At 39.7% G+C, this 23,601-nt stretch overlaps 1 protein-coding gene across 6 annotated transcripts in view; it reads right to left on the bottom strand.

Moving 5' to 3' along the window:
- scube3 (signal peptide, CUB domain, EGF-like 3) overlaps positions 1-23,601 on the bottom strand; it is a 94,452-nt gene that overhangs the window by 6,772 nt on the left and 64,079 nt on the right. For 3 of the 6 annotated variants that reach the window (XM_043230319.1, XM_043230318.1, XM_043230322.1), the window contains exons 7-20: positions 22,884-22,934; positions 18,020-18,136; positions 13,972-14,094; positions 8,208-8,324; positions 6,329-6,451; positions 6,043-6,159; positions 5,860-5,955; positions 4,821-4,937; positions 3,378-3,536; positions 3,067-3,270; positions 2,260-2,421; positions 1,996-2,163; positions 877-1,038; positions 511-708 (exon numbers count right to left, since the gene is read on the bottom strand). In XM_043230319.1, the coding sequence (XP_043086254.1) occupies positions 511-708; positions 877-1,038; positions 1,996-2,163; positions 2,260-2,421; positions 3,067-3,270; positions 3,378-3,536; positions 4,821-4,937; positions 5,860-5,955; positions 6,043-6,159; positions 6,329-6,451; positions 8,208-8,324; positions 13,972-14,094; positions 18,020-18,136; positions 22,884-22,934 (1,914 nt within the window). Of the gene's footprint in view, positions 1-510; positions 709-876; positions 1,039-1,995; positions 2,164-2,259; positions 2,422-3,066; positions 3,271-3,377; positions 3,537-4,820; positions 4,938-5,859; positions 5,956-6,042; positions 6,160-6,328; positions 6,452-8,207; positions 8,325-13,971; positions 14,095-18,019; positions 18,137-22,883; positions 22,935-23,601 lie in introns of those variants that run through there. The other 3 variants (XM_043230321.1, XM_043230320.1, XM_043230323.1) reach the window with 2 other exon arrangements.

The raw sequence follows: 23,601 nt of genomic DNA on the forward strand, positions 1-23,601 counted from the left end.
ACCTCGCTAGCTATACGCTACCTCGCTAACCATACGCTACCTCGCTAGCTATACGCAACCTCGTTAACCATACGCTACCTCGCTAGCCATACGCTACCTCGCTAACCATACGCAACCTCGTTAACCATACGCTACCTCGCTAACCATACGCTACCTCGCTAGCCATACGCTACCTCGCTAGCCATACGCAACCTCGCTAACCATACGCTACCTCGCTAACCATACGCTACCTCGCTAGCCATACGCTACCTCGCTAGCCATACGCTACCTCGCTAACCATACGCTACCTCGCTAGCCATACGCTACCTCGCTAGCTATACGCTACCTCGCTAGCCATACGCTACCTCGTTAACCATACGCTACCTCGCTAACCATACGCTACCTCGCTAGCCATACGCTACGTCGCTAGCTATACGCTACCTCGCTACTTTAAACGTATTGTATTGAAAGTATGAAATAATTTTTGACAGTTGATATGAAGGTTAAGCCTAGCAGAGCACAAAAACGTACCGTTCTTCCTCATTACTAGGACATCTCCACACTCATCCTCAGACGGCAGGAAGATCTCCGGAACCACGATCAGAATCTTGCGTTTGTGTGGAGGGTTGATCGTCCAGATACACTCCACGTTGGCTGGGTAGTTTCCTGGATAGTTTGGGGACTCGATGTACCCGATGAACTCTCCTATTTCACCCCCACATTCCCGATCTGAACACACCACAAACAAACAAGGTAGCATTAAGGTAAGACAGATCATGCTTTCCATTCCCAATGCCAAACTACAGGTTTCTCTTTCATGGAACAAATCACGTTGATTTGATCTCACATTTTAAATTAGCCTGATTAATGGCCTGATTAGAGTTTGAGCGGACTCACTCTTGCATTGAGACACACTGATGGCTCCGTCGAAGTCTGTGGTGGTGTTTCCGGGACAGGAAATGCAGTAGTTCTGTCTGAACTCGGCCTGGTAGGTTCCATGAGGACAGCGGATGCAACGGTGGACTGAGGTGTTATAATAGTGACCTGGAGAACACAGCACTGCACACACACACACGCACACCGATATCACACGGGCTGATTTAGCATGAAGCTTTCTTCACACACACACACGGACCACAAGAGTCTGAGAGCCAGATTTACTAAACAGAACAGATTAGCGTGAGACAGCTATTCTATAAAAGTGCGACGAGAGCGGAAAAAACGTAATTAAAGAATACAGATGCAGCTGGATCGTTTCCGTAATTATCAGCGCAATCTACAAAAAGCAACGCCAATTAGCCTAGGCGCGCAAACAAGCAAGAGTCGATGGCAATCAGGTGAGAGCAATCTACTAAACACCGGCGCAAAACGTGCGAAGGCTACAGCCACACAAAGCCAGAGCATCATTTTTTTCCCCCTCTTCTCAAGAAATATCTGCGTACAAACGCAAAACCGACTGCAAAACAATGTAGTATACGTGCAAGACCGGCATGTGCCGCTAACGCTGAAAGACAATCTCTCAGACGATCTTTCAGTGTTTGTTCACGTGACATAGCGCCATCTGAATAGGGGCTGATGGCGTCACAGTTTTAAAGTATTCGGATTGGCTGTCCACGCGAAAACACGAAGGCGTTTATCCACTGGTTTTAAAGAATAACTGTTTCGCCCGGATCCGTCAAGACAAAACGCTTATACAATACAAAATATATGAGTAAGCAGATAAATGCATCTCTGTGTGGACGGCCTAAAGCCTATGTTATATTTTTCGCATCCGTGAGTCCGCTGTAAGGTGAGTGAGGCAACAACCGTCATCGGAGGTTGGCACGAACATTCGCTTCTCATTTTTTGCAAACGAGTAGACAAGTACGACCTGTACAATCCATCAGTAAAGCAATACAGAGGCAGCTAGATGAGAAATAATTCTGGCCAAGTGCTTATTTTTTCCAAACATTATTTTGTGCCCACTGTCTAGCTTTACGCAAATACACTGCATTGTAGAGCGCCAAAATGTCTGACCTTTGACCTCGCAGTCATTAAAGGAGCTGGCGCCCTCTCTTTTGGTCCCGAGCCCACCTCCACAGGGGAAACAGAGTGTTCGTCCTGGGTCGGGCTGGTACGTTCCCACAGGGCACGGCTGACAGGGCTTGAAGCCATCGCTGGAGAAATAACCAGGCGGACATTGACCTATAAGCAGACGAAAAGGACCAAGAATGGTTAAAAATGATGTGCTAGTGCGAGAAATGCATCTAATACAAGCAGAAGGCACACTGATTAAGTCACCTGCGCATGAGGTGATGTTGCGGGCTCCTGCCGGGCCATGGCGGTCTCCTCCAGGACAAAGGTCACAGGCCAGCTGACCTTCACGTTCCTGAAATGTTCCAGGCGGGCACTGGACGCAGCGTTCCTGCTCCCCATGGTAGTATGACCCAGGCAAACATCTGACTAAGAGAGAGCAGCCAGCAGGGGGCAGCAGTGAGGAAGCTGAAACGATGAGCTCCTGTTTCTTTTTGACAAATGCAACCGACTCCAAAGACCTTGTGGTTTTAAGCAATCAATCTAAAAGGCTATAATTCATAACCCAAGACTTCAAAAATTGTAAACTTTGCTTTGGTTGTCAGTACTTTCCAGTTCCTTTTTATAAATGTTTGCAATCTCAGATAACTATTCCTTTCAAAGAGTAGCAATAGCATAACGTGTGTTCATTTTACACATTCTGCAAAGAAAAAAAAAGATATTCTCCAGATTCGCTTTCTGAGCTTTTTTGCAGAACATATTTCATTTATATAAAATGTATAATTTATAGCTGTTTTTACGGCAAAGGAGAACAGTATGAGGGCCATAATGATCTCAAAAAAGTTTCCTCCTTGTAGACCTAAAGACTTTTATTCTCAACTAATTGAAGTCTCAGCCTAAACCTACAAGTCAACGGTTTCGTGACAGAGCGCAAGTCCCAGACCATCTCTAGTAGATGCTCTCGTTTGTTCTTGGCAGTCTGCACTTTGTTTAAAAAGAGAGCTCTTTTGCATCAAGTTGCAGTGGAGAATGGGGTTAATATAAAACAAACCCCACTCACTCTTCCGTTCTTACCACAGCGGCCGCTGTCTTTTTCTCTGCCCGGTCCACAGTTCTCCTGCCTCAGTCCAGCTTGTGGGACCTTCTGTGCTACCTCGTACTCCAACCCAGCCACGCGGATGAGGAAGCGCTCCTGGTTAATGGATTTTTTCAGGGCTTTAATGTAAGACTTCATTTGCTGCTCCATGCGCTGCCTTTGGCACATCATGTTACAGTTCCCTACAGGAGAACAAGATGAACGTCACAACCTTCACGAGCCGCATTTCCACACTCATTTTCTGTAGGTATGTGGAGGGTTTATGTTAGGTGGAGGATGTCAGACTCACCAGTGGCGTCTCCTGGCTTGACCTCAGCCTCCAGCTCCAGAGTGATGCGCGTGACCTCTTTGCTTGACGGGTTACGTGCCCGGCGACCTTTGGCCTTCTTAGAAGAATCGCACTTCAGGTTAACGAAAGTGACCAGGCAGTTGTTGCACGGCTGGCCACCTGGAAGTCATTATTCACACAAAGAGGGCACTTAGATGTAATTGTATCACATTTTTTGGAAAGACACTGTTAGATTTTAAACATACTAATAATTACTAATTTGGCAAAGGCAAATGTAAAGGCACCCAAAAATTCAAATAGTCACCATTTAGATTTTGTTTTGCTTATAAACATGCACACAGAGTAAATCATATATTGTGAACATGATGTACATACGCTTCTGTTTTTACCCATTTCCCAAAAACATCATAAGCAGAAATACACCGCATTGAAACCAATGAAGTTAGTGTACCATCAGCTTAGACTTACGATCCTTTTGGGAAATGCAGCCCTCAAAGCCTAAAAACCTCAACTACCTGTAGAAGGATTAAAGACAAAGATCAAACCTCATGTGGATTCACGCAGATTCGTTTCACCCTGACTTCACAACCTTAAATTGCCCCTATTATGCCATTTCTAATATTGCTTTTCATGCAGTATGTAATGTAGCTGTATGTGAGAGTCTGCATCATTGTAAAAACCAAAAGTGCAATATAAATTATGTTTTTGTCTCCCAGTATCCCAATTTAACAGTGACCTATTTCAGGAAAGGTGCGTGATCCAAGCTAGCCCAAAAAAACGTGAATGCTTGGTTTTAAAACTCAACATTAGTTTAATATTTAAAGATACTCTTCTAAAGCCAAAACATAACATATTTGTAGATACTTAGGAAACATGTTATGTTTACATACATTCTCTGATAAAAAAAAAGGCTATAACTAGTAATTCTACTCTGATATGTGTGTTTTGGACAGATTCCAGATCAGAATTGCTGTACACATTTCAACCGCTAGCTGGCAATACTGCACATTTAACCTGTATGATCGGAAAACACTGCATATTGCTGCTGTGTTACGGAATCATGTTATGTTTACATATCTGTTTTTCTCAAAAATAATATTATAGCCAGTAATTCTACTCTGAAATGGGCTTTCCAGGACCCATTTCAACCAAATAATGTAATAGTGTATAGCTTTTTATCGGATTAATCTAATTGGCCAAGTATCCGATTATCAATTTTGTTAGTTGAAGCCCTAGTTTGGAGAGATTGCTTCGGATCCGAATATTCCGAATGTTAACCAAAGTCTGGGTTTGGGATGAAGTGCTATCCCTTATTGTCCCTGTCTATGTAGCTAAAAACACAAATGCAGCTCCCTCAACAAACAGTCCTATGACCTTATTCCACAACAGGGACCATCAAAATGACATGGTACCCTTCATTTCCTGGCCCCTATGACCTCTGACCTGGCCCGATCTGTCTGCCGTTGTCCTCTGCCCTCCCCTTATGCTTCGGGTGCAGGTGGCATTTGGCGTTCTTGATCCGGAAGGACGTCGTCTGCTTCACTGGAGGAGCCTGAGTCTCTACAACCAAACAAAGAGGCCTTGACATGCAGCTCAACATGATTCATATAAAGTCCTTGCTGACAACTACTAGCTAACTACATTAATTCACAGCTGCTGGCTCGCTACATACAACGCGCCTGATTGAAAAAACAAAACCAGCTGGGCTGTTTGTGAACATTTAAAGCAGATTCTTGTTAGCTTTATGCTCACTCTGAACACTTATGAGGAACAGCAATTTGAGATTATAGTGTGCCGTGACAGGCATCCTAATGTGAAACAAGTTTGACATCAAAACAAACATCAGACATGGTAAATAAGTTTCTAATTTGCCAAGCGCATCAAGTGATCATGTAATTGGACAGCTGCAATATATCTGTCATTATGTTTCTCGGAATCATCAACTGCAGCTGTTCAAAAGAAACGTCTCATCGCTTTCCAGGTTCGGTTTGCCGGCGCTTTTAACAAATAGTCTACAAAATAGGACCTAAATGTCTTAAGTCTTTTTCAACAAATGATCAGTCACATCGAGGGTGCTTAGCATTAAGAAAATGTTTATCGTGAACCACAGGAGATCAAATTAAATAATATATGATCCGTTTGATTTTCTGCTAGTTTACATATGCAATCCTTCACAGTAAAATTCTGATAAATAAATTATGAAAAGTAAGAAACATGATGCGTAATTGGGTAACAGGGTTGCTAGTTTATTCCAAATGTTGGTTTGTAGTTAACATGCTTAATGGTTTCTTTAACATATCTCAAAACAAAAATGAGATTACCTCTAAAGCGATTTTTAATGGGATATAGACAAATTAGCCATTAAAGAGTATCCTAATTGTAGAAATTGCACACGGTTAGTCACCAAGAATTCTTGACCGACCTACTTGCCACGATTCAACCACCTATAAGATAAGGTGTTGGGACGTATGCATGATCTTACCTATGCAGCTCTGGATGCTGCTTGCATTTAATCTGCTCTGAGATTTACCTCGTAGAATGGGTATTCCACAGCTAACAGAATAGCTGTTGTCTGACTCTGTGAAACATAAAATGAAAATTGATCAGCAGCATTGGAGTTGAATGGGCAAGCTCCTTAAGTGTTTGGGTGGAGTGGGGTCTGTACCTGATAGGTAATGTGCTTTGGATGCACACGTGAGAGAGCAGCTTTCTTTTTTCCCCATCTTACTGCAAGTAAGAGTGGCTTTGGGGGCCACCAGATTGGATGTACATTTCACGATCTCTGTGCAGAAATGGCAAGTTTGACTCCAAGCAAGTACACCAAATTATGTTATTCTCGAAGACAATCCACTCATTCGAATCTATAATTTATACTATAAGGAAATTGCATTTGAACCATGAGATTCTAGTGGCATCTGAATGGCCTCTAGGTGGCTCTCTTGTCCACCTACCGATGCAGTCCTTCCTGTTCCAGTGCAGTTTGTAACCAGGAGGGCAGGTACACTCGTAACTGCCCAGAGTGTTCACGCATCCGAATTTACAGCCACCCCGATTAATGCTGCACTCATCAATATCTAAAAGAAAAAAGACAATTATAAATAATTAATCTTTGTTATAAAAGACAATACATATTCAACTGATGAAAATGTACTGTATACAATACATATAAAATTCGCTTCATCCAACAATGCAGTACACTCAACCTCCCAGTTCCATTTCATTGACAGACGAATCAAACATGGAATGAAAGCTAGTTAGCAAATTAGGTTAGCATTACCAGTGCATTTAGCTAGTTACTCCCCAGCACTGGAGCAAAAAAACCCAACAAAGCCAAACAAGAGAAAAAATTAAAATAGTTTCACTGAGCGGATTAAAAACAGAGACAAAGAAAAAGTGTGTTTTAAAAATTAATTTTCGGAAAAATGTGAGAGCAGGGGTTTTTTTTCTTTAAGGAACAGAGAGCTCGCTTGCTAGGCTAGTCTGGTTTTCCTTCTCTTTGTCGTTCTTTTGTTTCCCATCAGATTTGAACCGGCTCCAGGCTAAACCTTTGACTTTCACATTTCCTTTCCCTGTCTGGATCCCGAGCCTTCATTAATCTAAAGAGCGAGGAAGGGGACCGCGGAAGAGAAAACCAATGTTAGATTGGCACTTCTGTTAACCTCTCATAGTTACAGACTTTGGTCAAAGTCCCTTTTCAGTCCACTTGATGACACCCTCAGGCAGCTGCTTTCAAGTCGTGCAAGTCTAGCTCCAATCTACTTGAAAGACCTAAACCAAAGAGTTTCCATGACTGTAAACTCTGCAACAATCAGTTCTGACTTGAGGCCTTTTGCAGCTTTAAGGCCCTGATGTACTTCAAGCAAAATTGCAGAACAAACTGGTGTGGCATCATTTTGAACAAAATCAAGTCAAAAGAAGTTGGTTTCAAGAGTTCAAAGCAATCTGGTAAACGCCATCAAACCACCATTGGTCCATGCTGATGATGCTGTGCTCTGGAAATCCTCTTCTATTGTTTAATCCATCAAGGTCAGCCGCAAGTAAACGCATAAACATGCTGGAGAGTTGCTTTATAGCACAAACTGAAGCTGTGAAAGTATACCAATGCAAAGGCATTTAAAACTTCATTTTGTCCCTGAGCAAAGAAAAAGCTTGGCTCTGAGAATATCAGGGGCTTTAACATCTATTTCCTGGCAGATAAGCTATCAATTGGAAACCGATGACCATTCTCTGGAAACAAAAGATAGAACTCCATAAATCTGGGTGTTATCTAAGTACTAACGAACAAAGAGATACATTCATTATTTCTGGTCCTCTCAACAATAGATAGACACATCCATCACTTAATGAGTCTTCATCTGCTCAATCAGCCTTGAAACAAGGTTCACTGATGCAGCTTACTCTGTCCGAGAGCTTAGACTTGAAGAAACCAGATGCAAGGCTTCCATTGTCATTCACTTAGTTATTAGTCCTTAACAAAACAGTCTCTAATGCTGCTTTCTATTGCAAACTATTCATAATCGCAAACACACACAGCGGCTAATGAATCGGAAGTCTCGCACATTCAAAGAAAATAGCTCGGTTGCAAAATAAGGTGGATACAAACCTCAGAATAACCTTTACAGATTTGTTTAGGGTCCCGATTGCTGCCAGAGGAAACTGGAGAGCATTTATATAGGAAAGTCTCAGTTTTCACTGGATGTGTGTGCCCAAGGTCCTACCAAGAAGAGCTAGTGGGTTTACCAACATGAGTTTTCTATTAGACGTTTCTTTACTGCAGAGGAAATGGACATTGTTCTTGTAACACAGAAACTCCCATAATGCATGGCTTACCTCCGCAGTGAGCCACGCCGTAGATGACGTAACCTTTGTGGCAGTAGCACTGGAAGCTTCCAGGTGAGTTCACACAAGTGTGGTCACACGCCCGGTCGAATGAACACTCATCTATATCTGCAGAAACAGGAAACGCATTCATTCATACGAGAACTATTTACACTGTAGCGTGGAAAACCGGTAGTCACGATGAACAGTACCATGTGGCGCTTCATCTGACGTCAATCATTTCAGTGGAATCCCCAATTAGGTCTTAATAAACCTTCTGCTGTTCATTAACACACATTACCTTGCTAGAGCTGAGGCATTTAAACCCCTCATCTTTATTTCCTCAGGACATATGGTAATGATTTAGGCTTAAACGCTCCCTAGTCTGCCGTATTACGGAATGTGTCGTAACTTAAGACCGCTTCGGGTCGGTTTCTGGATTCTGTTGACTGCCACCTCACTCATTACTGCAGAAGGTCTCTGTACGCCTCATCTCTGTCTGGGGCAATCTCACGGGAACAAAAATGGCCAGCTCACATTTCACGTATTTCTAATTTTAGTTTTGTGTTTTTGTCAACACCGATTCTCGACAAAGTACTTTGCTCGGCTGGTTTTTACAGGTTTTATGTCAATGAGCTTGTAGGATGTTGGCGGATCAGTTCAGGCCACATCGTCCTCAGTTTACCTCCAAGTGCGGCATCAAGAAGCAGCTTCATCAGTCATGCCTTGAGAAAGCACAGCTCCATAAATGAAGGTTACACAATCAATACGCACCCCAGAAACTCTTGTTCAATCTAACAAATCGCCCTGCTGATGTCTGCACTGTTTCTTGCCTTTGGGGAACATCAGTTCTAGGATTGGATCTGAGTGCAGTGGGGGGGACATCACTCAACGCCTCAGCAGGAGAATAACACTGAAGGACTTTATAGACTCCAGAGACAACAATGAATAACCCAACATGCATCCTCTGATACCCACAAGACTCAACACTGCCTGGATTTAGTGGAGAAAGCCCATTTCATTTCTTTTCCAAAGGTAACTCAAGGCAAAGCAACCAGCAGTAAGTATTTTTGTCTTGTTTTTCAGTACAAATAGCTGAACTTTCATAACCACCGGATACTGTTTAGTCTTTTTTGACAGTTTACAGGAAGTGAGGAACCTGCTACTAGCTAACTCAGATAACTCAGAAGACCTATGTCCATTCAATGCCTCGTAACATGGATACGAATTTGAGATTTATATATCATCCAAAAGCTGATTAAATGAATAAATAAAAAGCTTTCCATTGATGTCTGGTTTGTTAGGATAGGACAATATTTGGCCAAAATACAACTATTTGAAACATTATAATCGGAGGGTGCAGAAATATTGAGAAAATCACATTTTCAAAACATCTTCATGAAACATGGTCTTCACTTGATATTCTCATTCTCATTTTGGCATAAAACAAATGCATTGTTGGCTATTGCTACTGGTTTGGTGCAATTTTTTTTTATCTGCAATTTTTTTATTTTTTAGCTGGACATTTTATTTTCAGGTCTGTGCTCAAAAAGTGGTTAAGAGGTAACAAAAGGCTCGCTTCAGAAATATAATTTAGTGCCATAGATCAAAAATGACTCAATGCCCTAATTCATTTTGCTTCTCAAGTAAATGTAGGCCTATCTTAATTCCATAATGTTTAGCTGTTTTGTGAAAAAGATATGGAGAAAAATCATTTTTGCAGTGCATGGACTTCTAGGCTGTCACTGTGGCATGCTATATTTCATCTAAAGCTATTTTAAGCAGTTTTCTTATTGTAAATGTTTCCAGCATTTTGACAGGGTGTTAATGGAAAAAAAAGAAACCGGGACCAGTTTCAGCACTTAAAATAGAGTGCTAAATACAATGTTATTTGCCAACTTCCCAATTTATATATATATATATATATATATATATATATATATATATATATATATATATATATATATATAGGTATTGAAACAGGTTTGAAATATAAAAATGTTTTTTGTTTTTTTAGAAGGTCAGGCTGTTGCTAAGATGCCATGAAGTGTATTTTTAGAGTGTTTGGGCATTAGTATGCGTGTGTGACAGCAGGTGTGTGTACGTGCAGCGCTGCATTCTCTCATTCTTTTATTTCATTCTTTTATTTCATCTCTCTTTTATTCGTGCTAAGTGGGTATTGTGGAAAAAAAAAACTTGGAATGGTAACAGAAAGGGCGCAATCAGGGGGGTTAATTGTGTTAGAAATATTAGCAAGATTTTCTAAAGAATAAGCGAGTGCCGCTCGTCCATGTAATCCGTTGCCGTGATGTCAAGAGATTGCAAGGGTGTTGCTATGCAGTTGCTAGGGAGAAGTTATTTTTATTTATGGCAACACTTTATACAATACATATTGTTTCAAAGCAGCTTTACAATAATTTAGTTCATCGGTGTCATGCAAAAGTCATCAGTTATAAAACAAACTCAATTCAACTACAAAGAATGCAATAATGTTGTTCTTCAGCTCAGTGCAATGTTGGTTCAGTTTAATATCATTTTATTGTTGCCGAGTTCAACAATTATGAAACAAATTTGAACCGTTTCGTACATGCAGTATTTTCAGTGCCGTAAAACAATGATAGTATTATATGTTTTAAGTGTGTATGTGAATGGATTAATTGTTCTTGATGAAAGTTCTTAGCATCATGATTTAAAAACAAAAAAAATCCATTCTAACCGATTTTATACAGGTTTCCATTACAAACATTTTAAATCAAGAAACAATTACTTATTATTAAAGACTCAATTGCTATTATTGTTCAACGAAATACAGTGAATACCCTTTTTTATATATTTTCTATTATATGGTCTTCAATTAGATTTATAGAATAGTTATGATCCATTTATTGCCTATTAACCACTTTTTGAGCATAGGCCTGAAAATTTTATTTACTGTCAAAAATCTTAATTGCTTTGGAGAACAAACTTACTTTTGGTCATTTTCTAAAGAAGGCCCTTGGTAATTTAGCGCTTAAGCCGGGGGAAAAGACAGACTTAAGACAGATTTATCCAGTTGTACTGTTATTAAAATGCAAAAAACGCTATTTTATATTAATTTTCATTTTAAAACTACATGAAACGTGCCCTTCCAAGTCATCTTTTTCACCGTATCTTCAATCAATTCATCTTTAAGCAGCTCTACAGAAAAGTCCAATATTCCCAGCGCCATTAAATCTATAACGTTATTAAATGTCTTAGATCGTTGCTATTTGGCTGCTGGGGTGTTCGGGGTCTTTAATAAGGCTCGGGTCCTCCTTTCAGCGAGATTCTGTCTGATGAGAATCGTAAGTCTGAACACTTACAGACAAATAATAGCACACGTCGAGAGTTACGGGGCTGACAACTCCCAACCCAGAGCATGAGCAAAAGTAAATGGCCCCTAACAAAACAACAAGTGAGATATTCTGACTTTTTCACCCCTATAGAGCCGGGCATGCGGGTCCCACTTAATCTCGCGGCTTGAAACAATGGCATTGTGAGAGCGAATTGACAGCTGCTCTGTTTAAAGAGCGGAGATACGGGCTTTATCAGCGACTCCCACCTCCAGCGTCCCGGGCATCTGATAACACCTCCCCCTAAACACACCTCAGAAAGCTCTTAAGAGAGCCAGGAATGTCTCCGGGCTTTCGGGGAGGTGTTGAAGGACGCCGGGCTGATGACAGCAGGGCAACGCCGAGGCTGGTAATCCTCAGATAGAGCTTCGGTCTCGGCGCTCACTCAGCACCAGCGTCTCGCTGCCTCACGAAGGAGTTATAGGAGCGATGGAATGATTATTTTGCAAATGCACAAATACAGTTTCGGTAAAACTTTTATTTCTGTAGTCCACTTTAGACATTCTACTAACAGTAAGTAACTCAATGTCAGCTAGCAGATATTAGTAGACCGTCTGTTTAATGATTATTGAGGATTAGTTGACATTTTAGGTAATAGAATATATCTAAAGTGGACTATCAGAATGACTATATGCATGCTTTGCCATTCTTTCGCAATGCAAATATGGTTTTGTCTTTAGATTTTTAATATTATTAAAACGATATATATATCCATAAGAAATTAAATCACAGGAGTCTTTACTGAAAGACTTAACGCATTCGAAACGTTGTTGTAGCGCATTTGACCTTTTCGTAAGTTTAAATACATTATAACATTTAAAGGTCTGTTAGTCTTGTTTTAATGCATTATGCTTTATAAATGCATGGATAATAAGTATGAGACATTATAACTGAGGTTGCAGTTATTCATGAGATAATGTAAGGAATTTTATTGCAAAAATTGCTAAAAAAGTTTTCTCTTTAAATCACTGGCTGATTTTAATTCATTCACACACACACAAAATACTGAGGAAGAAAATAATTTTTGCAGACCTTAGATATCATGACTTTGAGACCTTGTTTTTATCATTGATTCTGTTGTTTTCCTGTCTATCACCGTGAAACTGCTCTTAAACAACCCGTACTGTATGAAGTGCTGCAGAAACAAAGGACTAACTAACTAACTAACTAACTAACTAACTAACAACAAAGTGACTTGACTTTCTAAAGCATTTAAGTCGGTTGAACAAACTCCTGAAACCAAGCATGAGCAAAAATAGCAGCGCTGAAAACCTCCAGGATAAAGCAGCCAGACTTCTCCGTTTTCTCCATTTCTGCAGTCTATTGTAGTCGAGGGCAAAAGGTCATGGATTATTTTATCACTTGACATTCTGACATTCCTTACAACAATGGTTACGGCATTTCAGCAGACGGGAGGAGATGCCCACGCTTCAGTCGAAGAGCTGAGCAAAGACCGTTCCCACACAAGAAAAACTCATCCATCTATCTATCTATCTATCTATCTATCTATCTATCTATCTATCTATCTATCTATCCATCTATCTATCTATCTATCTATCTATCTATCTATCTATCTATCTATCTATCTATCATCTATCTATCTATCTATCTATCTATCTATCTATCTATCTATCTATCTATCTATCTATCTATCTATCTATCTATCTATCTATCTATCTATCTATCTATCTATCTATCTATCTATCTATCTATCTATCTATCTATCTATCTATCTATCTATCTATCTATCTATCTATCTATCTATCTATCTATCTATCATCTATCTATCTATCTATCTATCTATCTATCTATCTATCTATCTATCTATCATCTATCTATCTATCTATCTATCTATCTATCTGTCTGTTTTGTTTTACACATTAATGACTAATTATATAAAATGTAAGATAATGGATAGATTATGTATTGAAATCATATTTAAGTGTACTATATATACACTGTCTCTTAAAATTCTTCTGCTCATCAAGGCCTTATTTATTTGATCAAAATACAGAATAAACAGTAATACTGTGAAATCTTATTGCAGTTGCCAATATTTCCAATATGTTTCCTATTTTAAGCCCAAATCTTTCTGAATGGTTTTTGTTTTTCTCTATTGGTTTTGTAATTTTTGTGAAAATTGCATTTGAATGTGTGGGCAAATATGTGGGAAAGCATGGACAACAACTACAACCTGTGGCAACATAAATGAGTTAATATATTTTTAAATGTATTTCTGTGATGCAGCTGCAGTCTTCAGTGTCACATGATCCATCATACTATTATATATGATTCTATATATGTGAAGCTAAACCTGAGTGTTTGGTTCAAATACGGTTGAGCTGATGCTGTAGCGATAACGATCGCACAGGTATACTCTTTAACATTAAAAGGCATTCGTTTACCTTGGCACGTCCTCTCATTGGTCAGAAGTTTGTATCCTTTCTTACAGCTGCATTCGAAGCTGCCCACCGTGTTTCTGCACACATGGTCACAGCCACCGTTGTTCATACGGCATTCGTCAATGTCTGTGAGAGAGAGAGAGAGAGAGAGAGAGAGAGAGAGAGAGAGAGAGAGAGAGAGAGAGAGAGAGAGAGAGAGAGAGAGAGAGAGAGAGAGAGAGAGAGAGAGAGAGAGAGAGAGAGAGAGAGAGAGAGAGAGAGAGAGAGAGACAGAGAGAGAGAGAGAGAGAGAGAGAGAGAGAGAGAGAGAGAGAGAGAGAGAGAGAGAGAGAGAGAGAGAGAGAGAGAGAGAGAGAGAGAGAGAGAGAGAGAGAGAGAGAGAGAGAGAGAGAGAGAGAGAGAGAGAGAGAGAGAGAGAGAGAGAGAGAGAGAGAGAGAGAGAGAGAGAGAGAGAGAGAGAGAGAGAGAGAGAGAGAGAGAGAGAGAGAGAGAGAGAGAGAGAGAGAGAGAGAGAGAGAGAGAGAGAGAGAGAGAGAGAGAGAGAGAGAGAGAGAGAGAGAGAGAGAGAGAGAGAGAGAGAGAGAGAGAGAGAGAGAGAGAGAGAGAGAGAGAGAGAGAGAGAGAGAGAGAGAGAGAGAGAGAGAGAGAGAGAGAGAGAGAGAGAGAGAGAGAGAGAGAGAGAGAGAGAGAGAGAGAGAGAGAGAGAGAGAGAGAGAGAGAGAGAGACAGAGAGAGAGAGACAGAGAGAGAGAGACAGAGAGAGAGAGAGACAGAGAGAGACAGAGAGAGACAGAGAGAGAGAGAGAGACAGAGAGAGAGAGAGAGAGAGAGAGAGAGAGAGAGAGAGAGAGAGAGAGAGAGAGAGAGAGAGAGAGAGAGAGAGAGAGAGAGAGAGAGAGAGAGAGAGAGAGAGAGAGAGAGAGAGAGAGAGAGAGAGAGAGAGAGAGAGAGAGAGAGAGAGAGAGAGAGAGAGAGAGAGAGAGAGAGAGAGAGAGAGAGAGAGAGAGAGAGAGAGAGAGAGAGAGAGAGAGAGAGAGAGAGATTGAGTAGATACACATGTACTGGATTAGTGCTGTTTTCTTCAGTTCACTGTGATTCAAAGCAGCAGTGGAGGATACACGGGAAACAATCAAAAGGTGAAATGGGCGACTGACCGTAAATATGACACATTTGTCTGGGCTTAAAATATCAGCTTACTGTTCGAATCAGAAGAAGAGAGCGGGAAAGAAAGGTTTTTCTTTCACATCAATACGGTGCAGAAATGTAAGCAATTTGGGGAACGGTACGATATTAAAACTTTTCATATTTTTAGGAAAAATAAACTTCGGTTTGGGCCAAAAAGTAGTAAATGAATACAAAATACTTCACTCTTTATTGTAAAAAGCTAGAGAAAACGTTGGCATTATGTACAGAAAAAGAAAAGACTATAAAAATTGGAGACAATTATATAATATTTTATTTATAAGACAAATAAATCCTTTCAGTGTATGAAGTAGGAATAATAAAATACAGAAAGTAACTTAATAACAGCCACATAATCACATAATTTAGCTCTTCATTTTTAAAAAGCAACTATTAAAAGTAATTTCATGTCATCAGAAAATGAAAAAAACGTTTTCAGCAAAGAAAGCACCTCGACCGCAGACTTAATTAAACATAATCAGGCTGTTTGTCATTTTTATAAAAGGCAGACTCCGCTTGAATCCCGGGAGCATGAAGTATCTTAAATATCGTTCATTTCCTTTCAGCGTAGCAGAGAAACTCACAAGCAGCGTATTTGAGTCCACGTGTGATATTAAAGGCCGATATTTCTCGAGCACAATCTAAAGCGATCCTATTTAGGCATTTTTTGCAGATGCTTTTAACCAAAGCGACTTCCCAGTTTCCGTGTTCCCTGGGAGTTGAACCCATGACCTCGGCGTTGCCAGCACTGCTCTCTATCCTCTGAGCTATCAAAGAAGAGAACAAGAAACAAGGAGAGAATATAGAGAGAGGAGCGAGTGCGGATCGCGGCGGACAGGAGGAAGGATCCAGACTCGGGGATCAATATATCATCAGCTTGTCCTGCTTTCCACGGGCTTTGATTGAGCTGCGCTGGATGTTTCTGATTAGGGCTGAATCATCTGAGTAAATGAGGCGTTCATCTCAGAGAGAGGCTGCATCATCTGGAGAAAATAACGGCATTAGGAGCCGAAGAAACTCTCGCTCTGGGCCCGAAGGAGGCTCCGTGTCTTCTCGTGCCAGTGCCGTCTGGGGATGTTTTTCTTTGTTTCTTCTACAGCAGAACTAATAAAACTCAATGTTCTTTTATCGCTCTTGTTAGCGTAACGTTATGAGCGCTAGAGGCGACGCAGGCTCCCAGTCTTGGCCGCACGAACCCGCAAGTCTGCACTTCCAGTTGCTCTTCACCCTTTCGGAAACTCCTTTATTCTTCATTAAAGCCGTTCGCGTTCTCTTGTCTGTTTTTCATGCTTCTTTACTTTCTTCTGAAGCAGTCGTTGATTTATGTACACTTTTTCTGACATTTTTTCTGGGCTACGAGATCAAGATAATTTTCAAGGGAAATTTCAGCTTTTTGGCTAAAAATGTTGGAGTACCACTTACAGAAAGATATATATATATATATATATATATATATATATATATATATATATATATATATATCATGTTTACAAAATTTAATTTGACCTAAGAATTCACTTTGACCACAGATATAATTAAAAATAATCAGATTGCTCGTCATTTTATGGAAAAAAACAGACTCCAAGCAGCAACATGTGCCTTAAATATAGTTAAAATACCCACAATTTCGCTTTACAGTAAGAAACAGTAAGAAAAGAAAAAGTAAAAAATATTGATAAAATGTATTTAAATAAACATACGAGTACAAGCCTATATATTACTTAAATATCAGCAAAGAATTGGGAATGCGGCGTCATGACGTGACATCAAAATGTTCGCGCTCGAGAACTCTTTCATTAAACTTTCCCAACTTGTAATTACAAGATCTTCAAAGACGTAAACGCTGTTTACAAGTTGAGATCTTATAATTACGGTAATTCAGAAATGACTGCATGCAATAATGAGTCTGAGTGGGAGTTTTCTGATTTCTTCTTTGAATTCAAAATCTGCTGAAAGCTTCAGTAATGATCATGATATGAAATATTGTCCATGTGAAACCACATTTTTGCAAAGTAATATATTTCTTCACCACTATCTATCTATCTATCTATCTATCTATCTATCTATCTATCTATCTTATGACCTTACTCTATTGTCTATCCATCCATTCTTTTGTTCATCCTTCCATTCATCTGTCTGTCTGTCCATCCATCCATTTTCCATCCATCCTTCCATTCATCTGTCCATCCATCCATCCATTCTTCCAATCATCCATCCTTACATCAACCTTTCTATCCATCCATCCTTCCATCAACCTATCCATCCATCCATCCATCTTTCCATCCACCTATCTATCCATCCATCCATCTATCCATCCATCCATCTATCCATCCTTCCAATCATCCATCCTTCCATCAACCTTTCTATCCATCCATCCATCCATCCTTCCATCAAACTATCTATCCATCCATTCTTCCAATCATCCATCCTTCCATCAACCTATCCATCAACCTATCCATCCATCCATCCATCCATCCATCCGTCCGTCTATCAACCTATCTATCCACTCACATGTCCATCATCAATCTTGCAACCCTATCATCCTCCAATCCAACCATCCATCCACCTGACTACGCTTCCATTTGTCTATCAACCCATCTGCATACCTATCCATCTTAATCTCTTTCTATCCATCCATTCACCAATCCATTCATCCATCCATCATCAATCTTGCTACCCATCATCCATCCCTCCATCAACCCATCTGCACACCTATACATCTAAATCTCTTTCACGTTAAACTACAATTTTTCTCATTGACCCCTCAGAACATGGCTTATAATCTGGGCTTCCATCATTTTCTCTCTTAACTAGAACAGAAGAAAGCGCGTGGCTCCTCAGGACTGTTATCTTTAGAAGAAGATGGTACCTTTGCAGGTCTTGCGGTCCGGCTGTAAGGTGAAGCCCACCGGGCAGCTGCAGCGAACTCCAGTCACGGCATCATGACACGTGCTGTCACAGCCTCCGTTATTAACCGCACACGTCTCTGAAAACACACACACACACACACACACACACACAGAGAGAGAGCAGCAGTCAGGACAGGAACAGATTACATGTATGTGGAGATCAAACCAAGTGAACACCCTGGACAGCTATGATTAGTCTAGTCATGATTGCAGCACATGCACGCGTCTGTCGAACACCTTGTTATTGAGTGTCTGAGCATCAACAGGAGGGTTAGAGTTCAGCGTTCAGCTAAAGCATCTGTTAAGCAGCAGATTAAAATGTCACAACGACCATGACACTGCATTACAAATACGCATAAACACAACTCTCCTTAAAACTCTCATTAAAAGTCACTTTGTACAAAGAAAACACACCTTTAAATGATAACAACAATAATATTAATAACATTTTTATTATTGTTACTTTGGGGTTTGGGGTATATAATCAATATGCAATAAAAAAACGTATTCTGTATATTGATGCTATGAATAAATCATTATTTAATGTAACTATTATTATTATTAATATCAACAACAAACAAACATCATTGTTTAATGTTTTTGTTTTATTTTTAATTGTATTAATACATTACCAACTATACATAGTCATTATATATTATTTTTATCGTTATTATTATTATTATGCTTTGTATTCGGCACTTTTTAGGATTTAATTTGTATTTGGTATAGTCACAATAAACGGAAAACTAAAAAAAGACCATTTTAATCAACTGTACAGCGATATTAATAAACAAAAAAGCAACAAAAAATCTAAACTCTAAACTCGCTTAATAATCGAAGCACAATAACTGTCATGAATAAGGGTTTACCGCAAAGCTCTGCTGGCATTCATCAGAACGGCTCTATAAATGAGACGGAGAGTGAGAGCGTGTCGAGTGCAGGTCTGTGTCACAACACGCTTCCAGATTCACCAACTGCATCAATCTCTGATTATAACGCTTGACATCTACGGATTTGGGAACTGGAACGCGCTCACACACAAAACCCTCGCCTTTGTGTGGGTAAATTCTCTCATCTGAAAAGATTTGATTCAGCTGTGTGAGTGGATATAAATATAATCTTTTGATAGAGGAGATGATAAGCGGTGTCTGATTCACCGGGAGACACCTGTGAGCTTACCGAAGCACGCTTTCCACTAAACGCTAATGATCCGTGCAGCGAGCCGAGTTAACCATCAAACCCAAACTCTCGTGTTATTCAGCCAACTGTCTGAAGGAGTCCTCTTTCACGGGTCAACGATACGCTGAATGACATCAGTTCAACGTTCATCTGATCCACTCTATTCGGTTTAACTATGACACTGTTCGAAAAAATACTAAATGATTCAATCGATCGTATTTACTTAAAAGAATGAATCGATTATTATTGCATTCGATTCTTTAAAGAATTACTGATTTATTGACAAACCAGTTTTATCATAAAAAATATTCTTGAACATTAAACAGCTTATAGTTGCATGCACGTTATGTCCGCGCATACTTAAAAATTAAAATAACATGAACTCTAAAAAATAATAACAATGCAACAAATAAAAAAATACTGGACAAAGTTGAGCGCGTCTCGCATTAATCAGTTTGACAATAAAATGATTCAGTTACATTAAAAAAGCTCATATTTACATTTAAATGGTGTAAAAAAATACAAAATTAACACCCATCCATGCATATTTAAATATAAACAGAAATAAAAACTCGGGAAGAATATCTTTTTCATTACAATTATTTATTAACATAAAAGAGCTCATAATTACAGACACCTTGTGATCTTCTATTTTAATACTATTAAAATTAAATATTAATAATATATTACAAAAAATAATAATTCACCCAAAAACAAATATATTATTTGAAACCCCTAGCAACCACTTAAAGGCAAATACACTTTTTCAGGCCAACTCCGACATTACGGCAGCATATTTTTCACAGCCAAGCACCGTTTAAACACTAAAAATATGCAACTTTAGCACCAAAGCAGACCTCATCGAGGTACAATTATCATTCCAGCTATACAGTAGCTTCAGATTGATGTCTGCTGCCAAAGATATCATGCTCCTCTTGCAGGAGAGAGCTACAAATAAACTATGTTAAGACCTTCTCTGCAGACTTCAAACATGCACTTCAAACATGAAGCATCTAACACCGTCCTCAGGCAATATAGCCGAAGCAGAGGCTCGTTTTTGAGGCACCTGTGCATGCAGAGACCCGTTCACTTTTCACTTCTGTCAGAAACACTCAAACAAACGACTAGTCTTTGGTCACATCCCAACACTTAATGCAACCATTATCTGCATAAACTCTCTCTATACAACACTCTTAGAGAGGAGTTAAATCTTAAGAGTGGGAAAAAACGCACTCATTAACTAGTACCCAGCAGGCCTGTTGCTAATGTAATACCACCTCCAAGGAAAATTCAGGGAGAAGGATTTTCTACTGAGGCAAAATTCTAGACTCCTCTTAATTAACTCCAATTAGGTCATCTAATGGCTTCTCAGGAGATCGGATCATCTCGCCTGCCCTTGTTCTTGCCACTCTGACTGAAACTTTAACCGAGAAAGACAGTTGTTAAAAAAAGAAAGTCTCGGTCTGACTTGCATGTATTTTTTTTTGTGCAATAATACATGTAAATCCCAGACTCCGTTGGCATGTTTGTACCGCCATCACGGTAATTGGACGTTTCACCTTACTTAAGCAAAACCATCCACCGACATTCAGCTAGTGCTCAGGAATCCACACTCAATTGTAAATGTTGGCACAATTAGTTTCTGAAAGGGTTGGAACAAGTCGGGAACATGCCGCCAGAGCTATTTGGTAAATATGACAGCTGCTGGCACGGGTCTCTCTCAACCTCAACCAAACACATCGGTCCCCATTAAATTCGCTCTACTGTTAACAGGTTGACATGCAAACAAGCTTGTTTTTTAAATACACTAATGCTTTCCAAGTCGGGAAAATAGCATGAGCTGACAGAAAGAGAAACAAAGTGAGACGCGTTTTTGGTACCGGGACAAAGGTTGTCCTTGGACACTGGTGTATTTACTGTGCTTATTTCAGGCCGAATAAACAAAATCCCAAAACAAGTGAATTTAGTAGATTTAGTGCCAAACCAATGAGTATCATTTATAATCTCAGAGCCTTGTGCAATCAAAAGTGTGCACCCAAAACCAAACGCTTTCACAATTTGAAGTCATGCGTGAGGAACTTTGAAAAACGAAGTACAGTGATGTGTTATAGCAAGTCCAATTGAATTCCATTACAGGAATTTATCCCAGGTCACAGACTTGGCCAAATCTGACCCATTTTTCTTGTAGCAGAGACTTGAGAAACCTCATCAAACTTGCTGTCTTATTGAACAAATGGTTTCCCACGAGAATGTGGGGAAAAAAAAGTCTCAGACAATTAAAGCGGAATACCATTTTAATGGGGGAAGATTGCATTGCATCTCCTGACTAGTATGGAGAAATTGGCCAGAAATTGGTGCAAATGTTGAAATTGGTGCAGTAAAGGTTAGTAAGAGATCCAGCATAACCATCCCCATTTTAATGGGAGTTAATATTGTTATTGGTATTGTGGTGATCCCCTAACTTGCCAGAATGGAGAAACTGGCTAAGAATTTGTGCAATAAAGGTTAGTAAGGCTTCCAACATTACCAAATATCCGCATCCACCATGAAAAGACGTAGCCAATAGGAATTGATAATGGTTGATAATAAGTGCCTCCTGATTTGCAAGAATGAATAAACAGGTCCAAAATTGGTGAAAATGTAGAAACTAGTGCGATAATGGTTAGTATAAGTTTCAGTATAACCCCACTATTGAAAACCCAAGCTAAATTACGTTAAATTTGGTAAGAATTGGTACAATTGGTAACAGACTTATTTTCCAAATGGTAAACTCTTTCAATTGCGGTAAACTGCATTATGTTTATCTACGGACTTGCCAGAATGGAGAAAAAGCAACATTTGCGATAAAGCAAACAAGAGTTACAGCATAACCATGCCCCCCTACTAAATGAAATATAAAGCAAGGTAAAGAAAATGACTTATTTGTCCATTGGGTTAACCATTTTAATGGGAGTAAATAACATTGTGGTGATGTCTTGACTTGCCAAAAGAGAGAAACTAGCCGAGAATTTGTGAAATAAAGGTTAGTCTTCCAGCATTATCACATCCACTATAAAAAAGAAGTAACCAATAGGAACCTTGAGAAATGTTCACCTTTACCATTGGGTAATCCATTCTAATAGGGGTAAATGAAATTATGGTGGCATCCTGACTGGTAAGAATGAAGAAACTGACCAATAATTGGTGAAAATGTTTAAATTGGTGTGGTAATTGTTAGTATAATTGTTTCAGCATAACCACACCCACTAATGAAAGAAATAGCCAATATAAAGCAAGCAAAAAAATACTCATTTACCGTTGGGTAATTTGCCTTGTAATGATCTCCCGACTTGCCAGAATTTAGCCAAGAATTGGGGCAAAAATTGCCGAGAAATTGCTGCAATAAAGTTAGTAGGCATTCTAGCATTACCACGCCAATTATTTAAAAAAGTAGCCAATAACAAACAAGCTACAGAAACTGACATACCAGTGGGAAAACTATTTTAATAAAGGTAAATTGCATTGTGGTGGTATCGTGGCTTGTCAGAATGGAGACATTAGCCAAGAATTGGTGCGATAAAGGTTAGTAAGAGTTCCAGCATAACCACGCCCGCTATTGAAAGAAGTAGCCAATAGGAATCAAGCTAGAGAAATGGTCATATTTACCATTGGGTAACAGCTCTGGCTGCAGTGGCTGATGAGGGGTACTTCTTTCCTCTGCATACACACACACACACACACACATTACAAAAACACTGCTTAGTCTTCCAAGATTGACTTTATAAACTGTATAAAACACCCTGGCCAGTCAAATTTGGTTTTAGTTGCACTCAAAATGATCCTTTTATGGGGATACTGGAGCAATTGAGTTTATAAGCTTACTACCAATTTTCCAGCTTAAACCAGCCTAAGGTTGTGTACCAGTTGTAGTTGATTTAAGCTGGTTTAGAGCCCCTTAAACCATCAAACTAGGTGAGCCTGAGCAGTCCAACGTGATGTTTAGCACTGTTACGTACACTTTCGCACAAAGAGCAACAACTGTGTTAGTCTTCTCATGCATTGACAAGACAACACTCTCAACACGGAGCAGATAGATGCAGACCGGTTAGTGTAAGTGAGTTTGACTACAACCTTCAGGGTAAACATACGAAACGAGCAGGAAGGCATGAACTGGAGTCATACAGAGATAAACTGCGGCAAAGATTCTCACTGCATCTCATCTAAGACATTCATTCACTTACCTGCGCTGCGACTTCTCAGTTTAACTGAAAACTACCAAATTACGAAGCCCACTGAACCGAACAGCTTACGAAACAAATGGTTTTAACAATATGACGCCTGGGGATTGCGCGTACCAGCCAGATGTGAGCATCTGTTTCAGATT

Source organism: Puntigrus tetrazona, unplaced genomic scaffold (genome assembly GCF_018831695.1).
Source record: "Puntigrus tetrazona isolate hp1 unplaced genomic scaffold, ASM1883169v1 S000000148, whole genome shotgun sequence".
NCBI classification, from domain to species: Eukaryota; Metazoa; Chordata; class Actinopteri; order Cypriniformes; family Cyprinidae; genus Puntigrus; species Puntigrus tetrazona.